At 38.1% G+C, this 11,415-nt stretch overlaps 1 protein-coding gene across 3 annotated transcripts in view; it reads left to right on the forward strand.

The window, feature by feature from the left end:
* SLC25A12 (solute carrier family 25 member 12) overlaps window positions 1-9,648 on the forward strand; it is a 124,317-nt gene extending 114,669 nt beyond the window's left edge. For 2 of the 3 annotated variants that reach the window (XM_032755372.2, XM_032755376.2), the window contains one exon: window positions 1,826-9,648. In XM_032755372.2, coding sequence (XP_032611263.1) covers window positions 1,826-2,027 — 202 coding nt within the window. In that variant the 3' untranslated portion in view covers window positions 2,028-9,648. The remainder of the gene's footprint in view (window positions 1-1,825) is intronic. The other variant, XR_009214244.1, reaches the window with a different exon arrangement.
* Window positions 9,649-11,415: the final 1,767 nt, after the last annotated feature.

The following is an 11,415-nucleotide window of genomic DNA, read 5'->3' on the forward strand; positions in this document are numbered from 1 at the left end:
CCAGGCTGGAGTACAGTGGCATGATCTTGGCTCACTGTAGCCTCAACCTCCCGGGCTCAAGCAATCCTCCCACCTCAGCCTCCTGAGTAGCTGGGACCACAGAGGCATGCCACCACACCCAGCTAATTTTTGTACTTTTTTATAGAGATGGGATCTCGCTGTGTTGCCCAGGCTGGTCTTGAACTCCACCAGCCTTGGCCTCCCAAAGTGCTGGGATTACAGACGTGCGCTACCGTGCCTAGCCAGGAGGCAGCAGATTAAAATGCTGTGTAAATAATTGTCTTTTTTCACGTAAGCAAATACTGAACTTCATGGCACTCTCATTATGTGGATTTTATTATATGGCCCTTTCACAGAAGTAATGTAAATGTATACCAGTAACACTTTTGTGCATTTTCTTTCAAAGTCCCAAGCCCTTTTGCATCTCTCATATTTCATTATTCACCACAATTTATTATTAGTGAAGTGTAGATGTTCTTGAAGCTAATTTACTGGAAAAACCAATAGGTTTGAAGAGAGATTTTGCCCATGGATATAATCACTAGTGAGCTGTAGGCCAGAATTGGGCTTCTAAAAGCTTACCACTTGAAGCTTGCACTGAGAAGACGAACTACAAATTGAATTTTCTGGGTGGGGAAGTTGTACCCAAAGCAAGCAATTATTAGCTTTTCAGCAGAAGACCAAGTACCATTCCTGAGTCCTCACATCAGAAACCTGTGAACTCCTCTGTGCCCAAAGGCCATATAGGGAATCAGCTGTTGAACCAAGTGGAGGGACCTATGCAAAACAAGTGAGAGCAGCAGTCTTACAGTTGCATTGTAGAAATGTGAAGCTTCAGGGTTTTCCATGCCTCTTTCATCTTCTGTAAAAGAACTAAAGCTATTTCTCTCTCTCTCTCTCTCTCTTTTTTTTTTTTTTTTTTTTTTTTAGACGGAGTCTCGCTCTGTCTCCCAGGCTGGAGTGCAGTGGTGCGATCTTGGCTCACTGCAACCTCCACCTCCCAGGTTCAAGTGATTCTCCTGCCTCAGCCTCCTGAGAAGCTGGGACTACAGGCGCCCACCACCGCACCTGGCTAACTTTTTTTAAAAATATTTTTAGTAGAGACAGGGTTTCACTGTGTTAGCCAGGATAGCCTCCATCTCCTGACCTCCTGATCCACCTGCCTCGGCCTCCCAAAGTGCTGGGATTACAGGCATGAGCCACCACGCCCAGCCTATTTCTCTTTAAATAATTTAATTGATAATCTTTATGAGTCTACTACATAAAAAGCTAACTTCTAAAGTTATGTCAAAAGAAAAAGATATACTTTAAAAATTACTTTCATATATGCTAAGTGCAGAAAATTTGGAAAACCATAAAGCATAAAAGAAAAAAACCAGCCTGGGTGTGGTGGCTCACACCTCCCAGTGCTCTGGGAGGCCAAGGCAGAAGGATTCCTTAGACCAAAAGTTCGAAACCAGCTTTGGCAACATAGCAAGACCCCATCTTTACAAAAAGAAAAAAATCATCCGTAATCCTACTTCCCAGAGAGTCTTCATATTTGAGTGTCTTTTCTTCTGACTTCTTTCCTATGGATTTGTTTATATATGTATACAAGCATTGGAAATAAGGCCATTTCTCTTGTAAATCAAATATGTAGATAAGTTGCTGTCAAAGCAGCTATAAATCATGACTGTGGTTTCTAGTCATGCAGCACAGGTGCCATGGAAATGGTTGAGACAAACGCTCTTCTTTGTGGCACATGGGTCAGACCGAAAATGTCCAGCTGTAAGCTGCCCTCATCCACCTTAAGCATGCTAACCATTGGCTTTTTTACTGTCAACAGCAAACCCGCTGGTTCAGAACCAACACCTAAGTCACGCATTGCAGACCTTCCTCCTGCCAACCCTGATCACATCGGTGGATACAGACTCGCCACAGCCACGTTTGCAGGCATCGAAAACAAATTTGGCCTTTATCTCCCCAAATTTAAGTCTTCTAGTGTTGCTGTGGTTCAGCCAAAGGCAGCAGTGGCAGCCACTCAGTGATGAGACAACTGTTGAGTGTGGCAAAATGGCGCCTTGAAGAAAGAGGCCTAGGAGAGCAGCCCTGTAATGTATCCAGTCAGCTGCATGGTGCTGACTGAGCTGAGGAGTAAACCCTTCTTTCTATATGACATATACATATACTTGTTTATAAAATAATCATTTGCCCAGGGAAAAAACCACAACGCTGTTTCAAGCTTTAGTCTTATGTGTTGAAATGTTTTTGTAAGCCTTGGCATGAATTAGTGTTCTAGACTCTGCTTTGCACAGCTTGCACTTACAGTGATTGTACATATTGTACATCTTTGTACAGAGATATCTTGGCACCTCATCCCAACAAATCACATTTGTAGAAATGTAATGCAGTTCTGAGTGGCTTGAAATGTACAGAATGTTTTGAAAGTGTTTTATTAAGAATCACACAAAAATAAATGTATTAAAATTAAATTCATTCTCTTATTGGTGACTTATGGAAATAAAGCATCAATATTGGATGTATTTAATTCCTAGTTTGTTTTCCATTCTGGAATAAAAAGGTATTTGCTGATAAAAGGCATAACGAGACATAGTGCTGATACCACTGAATAAGTGATGCTTTGGAAAGATGCATGCCAGTGGATGCCAGAGGACCAGGCTAATGACTTGTGTGTGCTGATGTGTTTCCATTTGTATTTAATGTGTGTGTAGACCCTCCTTTGTTCATCAATCAAAAAGCATTTCCTAGGCAGCTCCTCTCCTGTCAGTGTGCATATAGAAACAGGGACATCTCCATCATTACTGGCTTAGTTTTGCTTTCCTTTGACACAGCAAGGCAAAGGCCAAGCTTTCAAAAGAGTAAAGGATACTTTCACAATTTCCTTCATATGGATATGATTCCAGTCAAAAATAAAATGCGCACCAAAATGTATACATGTAGTTGGATTTTTCTTCATAAATATACTGATAATGCTTTTTGTTCTGATTGACTACTGATTCCAAATAACTCATGATCAGGTTCGCCCTTTCTTCCGCCTTTATAGAAAATAGAAAAATTAGTTTTAGAAAGGGCTAGTGCAGAGTGAAGGGAGGGAAGAAGAAAGAGAAGAAAAGCTCTATATGGTGATTTAGTGGGGTCTAGATTCTTACTTTGGAATCCAAATGCAAACTGTTCTAAAAGTCACTCACCAAGGGCATGATTACTAATTTGGATCTAAACATTCATCTTGACAGCCACATCTACACTTTGATGTGGATGTGATTTGATGTGCAGTATCGGAATTTTTTACCTTACCAAAGTGCTCTGGGAAGACATTATTACTACTGCCAGTAAGCTGGGATATGAGAATGTATGCAGATATTTTCAAGAGGCGAGCCTGGAGACAGACCAAGTTACTTAGTATCCTGCACAGTGCTCCTCGATTGATGGCTGACAGCCCTGTGACCACAACTGTAGGCTCTCTCGAGGCCCTCTAGGAACAAAAGAATTAGATTTGAAAGCAAGTTATTTTCAAATGTATTAGATTGGTCTCATGGGAATGGAACAAATAATAATACAGTTGTTTTGCTACTACCACTTGTTAGAAATATATAAGTAGTCCATGGATATGTGATTACAAAAGAATCCTATGTATGTATCTAGAGTGAGATGGGCAAGTGTCCCGCTTACCCTCCTTCTACCTCCACCACTTCCTGGCCCAGAGATAATCACTGCTAACAGGTTACAGCATGAATCTGTAGTCTGTTTTTCATAACTCTATATAAATATATGTACGTATTTATATTTTAAAAACAGGATTATGTTATGTGTGTGTTATTCTGTGTCTTGCTTTTGTTCACTTAATGTGTTTTGGATATCTTTCCATGTCAGTTTATAAAGTTTTATTTTTAATGGCTGCATAGTATTTCATTGTATGGGTTATAATACTTTTCATAAATCTTCCCTTATTGATATTTATTCATTTTTTTCACTACTGCAAACAATGCTGTAGTGAATGGCAGACATCTTTGTACACATATCTTGAGTGCATGTGAATTTCATTAGGATAGATATTTGGAATTGGAATTGAAAACTTTTAAGACAAGCTTTACGTTTTTATACATATTGCCACATTGTTCTTCAAAAAGGAATTATTAATTTACTTTCCTATTGATAGCATATGAGAATGCCTATTTCTTTGCAACCTCAGCAAAGAGGGATATTATCAGTCTTTTACATTTTCAGCAAATCATGATAGCTGATCATGGTTATTTTATTTTTCTAATTACTAGTGAGATTGAATGTCTTTTCATATTTACTGGTCATTTGTATATTTTCTTATTGTGGAATATAGACAAAGTACATGAAACATATGTATGCATGTATACAACAGATATGTACACACATACTATATATATTTTTAACATATCATAATGTGCATACCATATGACCACTGGGTCAAGGAATAGAGCATCTCCATTATCTCAAAAGCTCCATATATGTCCCTCCCTAACACAACCCTCTGTCCACTTTAACATCATCCCTACTCTTTGCTTTGCTTTTCTTCATAGTTTTACCACCCATGTATATGTCTCTAAAGACCATATTTAGTTTCTATTTTTGGAATTTATATGAATCAAATTATACTGTACACTTTTGAGAATGGTTTCTTTTGCTAAGCGTGAGATTCATCCTTATCATTGTATGTAGCCATAGTGTGTTTATTCCATTGTATGAATGTATTACATACACTTTTTTCATTTTACTCTTGATGGACAATTTGGATTTTTTCCACTTTGGGGATATTTCAAACAGTGCTTCTATGGATGTTTTGAACATGTCTTCTGGAGTTTGCATCTTTAAAAGGACATATACATAAGAGTGGAACCTAGATCATGCCAACTGTTTCCCAAAGATTCTTGTACTGATTTACATTCTTCCCAGGGTGTATTGGCTTTTCCCCAGCCCTCCAATCTGGTAGATGTATAATGGTATCATATTGTAGTTTAAATGACCATTTTCCTTATATGGAAAAAAATATGAAAGGTGTTCATGAGGCTGATCACATTTCATATATTTTTTGGCCATTTGGATTTCATCTTTGGTGAATGAAGTATGTTAAAGTTCTCCCATTTTTCTCATTAATTTGCAGGTGGTTCTTTATATATTCTGGATACTACTCCTTTATGAGTTGTGTTGCAGAATCTTTTCCCACTTTGTGGCTTGTCTTTTCACAATGTTTATAAATATATTAACATTTTAATTTTAATATCTTCAAATATATCAATAGTTTTCCTTTATGGTTAGCTTGTTTTTTTTTTAATCGTTACGTTAAAACTATAGTTAATATTCTCTTGTTACATGCTTTGTAGTTTTGCCTCTCACATTTTGGTTTCATCCCACTTGGAACAATCTTCAACATATAGTATGAGGTAATTTTTTTGCTGCTTTAGGGCTAGTCTGTTGTGCCAGCACTATTTATTGAAAAAAAAAAAACAAAAAAAAAACCTTCCTTTTCCTATTGCTTTGAAGTGCCTTTTCTGTTGTATATTGTCAATATATGCAAAGATCTTTTATGGGCTCTTTATTATATTGGTTTTTTCCTGTGCTAATGTACACTCTCTTCATTACTCCATCATCTTCAAAAAATTTTTTGATATATAATATCAAAGTCCTTTCACGTCCTTATTATTCATCAACAGCTTGTGGCTCTTCTTGGTTCTCTGCTCTTCTTTATATATTTTAGAAATAGCTTATCACGTTTCACTAAAAAAAGCCAAACACATTGAAAATTTGATTGGAGTTGCAATGAATCTATGAGCTATTTTGGGAGAATTTATATCACAGTGGGCCTTTCGATCCATGAACATGATATATTGCTAAGTCCTTTTAATGTCTTAATAAAATTTTATTAATCACCAAGAAGGTCTTGTAAATCTTTTGTTACATATATTCCTAGGTACATCATATATTTGGATGCCATTATAAATATCTTTTTTGGAAGTGTCATTTCTGGTATGTGGGAATATAATTCAGTATTTTCATAACATTGGAAGCCAGTTGTCTTACAGAATGTCTCACGTTGTTTATCTGATTGCTTCCTCCTGGTATCGTCTGACGTGTTCCAGTACAATAAACTGGAAGTTAGTCTAGCAGTACAGTTTTCTTTCTGACAGCTTTACTGAAGTATTTACAGAGCTACATAACCATCACCACAATAAAATTTTAGTGCATTGATATCATGCTCCAAAATGTAAGATGTATCAGTTTATACTCCCACCAGTAATGGATGAGTGTTACAGTTTCTCCACATCCTTACCAATACTTAATTATTGACTATCTTGTTATAGCTATTCAGTGGGTGTGAAGTGATACCACGTTGTGGTTTTAATTGCATTTCCCTAATAACTAATGTCGAGCATTTTTTCATGTGCTTATAGACGTCTATGTTTCTTCAAATCTTTTATCTATTTTTTTAATTGGGGTTTGTCTTTTTATTATTGAGTTGTAGTAGTTCTTTATACTTTCTGGATGTGAGTCCTATATCAGATTTGCAAATATTTTCTCCCAATCTGTTTTCTTATTGGTGTCTTTTGAAGCACAAAAGCTTAACATTTTTATTAAGTTCAATTTCCTGTTTTTGGTGTCATCTAAAAACTGGTTAAACTAAGGTCACGAAGATTTTCTGTTTTCCTTGAAAAGTTTAATATTTTAGTTCTTACATTTAGGTCTATGATCTATTTTGAGTTAATTTTTGTATATGGTATGAAGTAAGGATTTAAATTCATATTCTGTATGGGAATATCTGATTGTCTAATTACTATTTTTTTTTATTTTTACTTTTTGTGGAGATGAGGTCTTACTATGTTGCCCAAGCTGGTCTCAAATTCCTGGCCTCAAGCAATCCTCCTGCCTTGGCCTCCCAAAGTGCTGGGATTACAGGTGTGAGCCACTATGTCCAACCTCAGCACCATTCTTGAAAGGCAATCCTTTCCTCAGTGAATTGCCTTGGTGTTCTTTAATCAACAATAAATTGACAATACCTGTAAGAGTTTATTTCTAGACCCTCATTTCTGTTCCATTAATCTATATCACTATACTTATGCCAGTATCACAATCTTGATTATTGTAGCTTCACATTAAGTTTTGAAATAGGGAAGTGTAAATCCTCTAACTTTGTTCTTTTTCAGAACTGTTTTGCTTATGTTGGATCTTTTGTATTTCCATATAAACTTTAGGATTAGCTTGTCCATTTCTTCAAAAAAACCAGCTGTTCTTTTTTTGATAGGGATTTTGCTGAATTTATAGATCAATTTGGGAAGAACTGCCATCTTAACAATCCTGAGTTTTCCAATCCACACACTTGGGATCTCTAATTAGATCTTTAAAATTTCAGCCATGTTTATATTTTTCAGTGTACAGGTCTAATACCTCTTTGTTAAATTTATTCCTAAATATTTTATTTATTTTTTTGAGACAGTCTTGCTCTGTCACCCAGGCTGGAGTGCACTGGCATGATCTTGGCTCACTGCAACCTCCGCCTCCCAGGTTCAAGCAATTCTCCTGCCTCAGCCTCCTGAGTAGCTGGGATTACAGACACACACCACCACGCCCGGCTAATTTTTGTATCTTTAGTAGAGAGAGGGTTTCACCATGTTGGCCAGGCTGGTCTCGAACTCCTGACCTTGTGATCTGCCTGCCTCAGCCTCCCAAAGTGCTGGGATTACAGACGTGAGCCACTGTGCCCGGCCCTTAAATATTTTATTTATGATGTTTTTATTAATGTAATTTTCTTCATTTTCAGATTGTTCATTGTCATACAAAGAAACAGCTGAGTTTTGTATATTGATCTTGTATCTTACAACCTTGCTGAACTCACTGGTTTTGATAATTGGGTTTTACTTTCTATGTCTCTTCTTTTTTTTTCTTGTTCCTTTCTCCTTTACTGCTTTCTTTTGTGTTAAAGATATATATTTTATAGTGTTCCATTATAAGTTTTTTGTTTTAACTATTTTTTGGAGTTATTTTCTTAGTAATTTATCTAGGGGTTAAAATATATATCTTAATTTATCACAATGTACTGATTAATATTAATTCTGGAAAATATATTCCAGTAAGTTCCAATAAAATATACAAAGGTAGCTCTAATATAGCTCCATCTCTTTCCCTCCTTTTGCTATTGTCATATATATTACATTTATATATAACCACACAGTAAAGTTTTATAATTACTGTTCCTTGCAGTTGTATTTTAAATCAATTAAGATAAAAAATATATATGTAGTCTTATATTTACCTATGTATTGCCTTTATAGGTGTTTTTCATTCATGTGAATTCGAGTTACCATCTGCTATGGTTTGAATGTATCCAACAAGGTTCATGGGTTGAAAATTTAATCCCAAATGCAACAATGTTAAAAAGTGGGACCTTTAAGAGGTGATTAGGTCATGAGGGCTCTGCCCTCATGAGTGGATTAACATATTTGTCTCAGTAGTTGGTTGATTATCACAAGAGTGGGTTTGTTATAAAAATGGGTTTGGCCCTTCTTGCTCTCACCCTGTCTTGCCCTCCACCAAGGGATGATGGAGCACGAAGGTCCTTGCCAGATGCCAGCACCATGCTCTTGGAATTCCCTGCCTCCAGAACTGTGAGCCAAATATCTGTTAATTATAAATTACCCAATCTGTGGTATTCTGTTATGGCAGCATAAAATGGTCTAAAACACTACTGCTATTTCTTTTCAGATAGTAGGACTTCCTTTAATAATTTCTTGCAAGGTAGGTGGTCTAGCAACAACTACCGTCAGTCATTTGTTTAATAATGTCATTATTTTAGCTTCATTTTTGAAGAATAATTTTGCTAGACGTAGAATTCTTGACTGACAGGTTTTTTTTTTTTTCCTTTCAGCTTTGAGTATGTCATCTTCCTGCCTTATGGCATCCATGGTTTCTGATGAGAAATCAACTGTTGATCCTATTGTTGTTCCCTTATATATGGTAAGTCATCTTTCTTTTGCTGCTTTCAAAAATTCCTCTTTTTGAATGTTACATGCCTAAATGTTGATTTCTTTTTATTCCGTTTGCTCACTGTCTTTTTTTGTTTGTTTGTTTCCTGAGACAGAGTCTTGCTCTATCACCCAGGCTGGAGTGCAGTGGCATGATCTTGGCTCACTGCAACCTCCACTTCTTGGGTTCAAGTGATTCTCCCACCTCAATCTCCCAAGTAGCTGGGACTATGGGCGTGTGCCACCATGCCTGGCTAATTTTTGTATTTTTAGTAGAGACAGGGTTTTGCCATGTTAGCCAGGCTGGTCTTGAACTCCTGACCTCAGGTGATCCACCTACCTTGGCCTCCCAAAGTGCTGGGATTACAGGTGTGAGCCACCGTGCTTGGCCACTCCCTGTTGTCTTCTGAAGTATAAAGTTCTGAAATTCCAATTATACATACATTGGTATGCTTGATGGTGCTACACAGGTCTCTGAGGCTTTGTTCATTTTCCTTCTTTTTTTCTTTTAGTTCTTCAGATTTTCAGGTTTTAAGAATTCCTCTGGCTGGGCATGGTGGCTCACGTCTGTAATCCCAGCACTTTGGGAAGCCGAGATCACACCATTGCACTCCAACCTGGGCAACAAGAGCAAAACTCCATCTCAAAAAAAAAAAAAAAGAAACCTTTCTTGGTTCAGTTTTGTTAAATTTTAAGTTTTCTAGGAATTTTTCAGTTTTATTTAATTTTTTTTTTTTTTTTTTTTTGAGACAGAGTCTCGCTCTGTCGCCCAGGCTCGATCTCTGCTCACTACAAGCTCTGCTTTCTGGATTCACGCCATTCTCCTGCCTCAGCCTCCCGAGTAGCTGGGACTACAGGCACCCGCCACCATGCCCGGCTAATTTTTTGTATTTTTAGTAGAGACGAGGTTTCACCATGTTAGCCAGGATGGTCTCGATCTCCTGACCTCATGATCCTCCTGCCTCGGCCTCCCAAAGTGCTGGGATTACAGGCATGAGCCACCGTGCCTGGCCAGTTTTTTTTAAATTTTAAAAGTATTTTATTTTTAATGTCTGTAGCATTTTTAAATTATATATAATAAATGAAATAAATGAAATACATTTAATTAAATAATAAATACATAAATAAATAGAGACAAAGAGAAAGGGTCACTCTGTCAGCCATGTTGAAGTGCAGAGGCAGCATTATAGCTCACTGCAGCCTTAACACCTGGGCTCAAGTGATCCTCCCACCTCGGGCTCCCAAGTGTCTGGAGCTACAGGTGCCTGCCACCAAGCCTGGCTAATATTTTACTTTTTACTTTTTGTAGAGACAGGGTCTCACTATGTTGCCCAAGTTGGTCTTGAACTCAGGCTCAAGTGAACCTTGTCCCTCAGCTTCCTAATGTGCTAGGTTTATAGGCATGAGTCACCACACCTGGCCCTATAGCATTTTATATTTCTTCTTACTCATTTCTGATATTCTTTGTGACTTCTTTCTGTATTTTAATGATTCAGTCCAGAGATTGGTCAATTTTATTAGTTTTTACAGAGAACTGACTTCTGGCTGTGTTGATCCTTTTTTTTTTTTTTTTTTTTTTGACAGAGTCTCGCTCTGTCACCCAGGTTGGAGTGCTGTGGCGTGACTTTGGCTCATTGCAACCTCTGCCTCTTGGGTTCAAGTGATTCTCCTGCCTCGGCCTCCCAAGTGGCTGAGATTACAGATGCATGCCACCATGCTTGGCTAATTTTTGTATTTTTAGTAGAGACAGGGTTTCACCCTGTTGGCCAGGCTGGTCTCAAATTCCTGGCCTCAAGTGATCCGCCTGCCTCAGCCTCCCAAATTGCTGGGATTACGGGTGTGAGCCATCAGGCCCAGCTGTTTCGTTAATTTTTGCTCTTACTGTTTTTCTTCTATTTTCTCAGGCTATTTTGCCATTCTTTCTTTTTTTTTCTTTTTTTTTTTGAAACAGACTCTCGTCTGTCATCCAGGCTGGAGTGCAGTGATGCAATCTCGGCTCACTGCAACCACCGCCTTCTGGGATCAAGTGATTCTCCTGTCTCAGCCTTCTGAGCAGATGGGATTACAGGCACCCCCACCATGCCTTGCTAATTTTTGTTTTTTGGTAGAGATGGGGTTTCACCATGTTGGCCAGGCTGGTCTTAAACTCCTGACCCCAAGTGACCCACCCACCTCAGCCTCCTCAGCCTCCCAAAGTGCTAGGATTACAGGTGTGAGCCACCATGCCCTGCCTGCCATTCTTTTTCTAACTTCTTGAGATCTCTCTCTCTCTCTCTCTCTCTCACTCACTCACTCACTCACTCTCTCTCTCACTTACTCTCTCATTCTCTCTCAGATAGGGTTTTCACTCTGTTGCCCAGGCTGGAGTGCAGTGGCATAATCACAGCTCACTGCAGCCTTGACTTCCCAGGCTTAAGTAATCCCCCACCTC

This window comes from Hylobates moloch, unplaced genomic scaffold (assembly GCF_009828535.3).
Source record: "Hylobates moloch isolate HMO894 unplaced genomic scaffold, HMol_V3 SCAFFOLD_1, whole genome shotgun sequence".
Taxonomy (NCBI): domain Eukaryota; kingdom Metazoa; phylum Chordata; class Mammalia; order Primates; family Hylobatidae; genus Hylobates; species Hylobates moloch.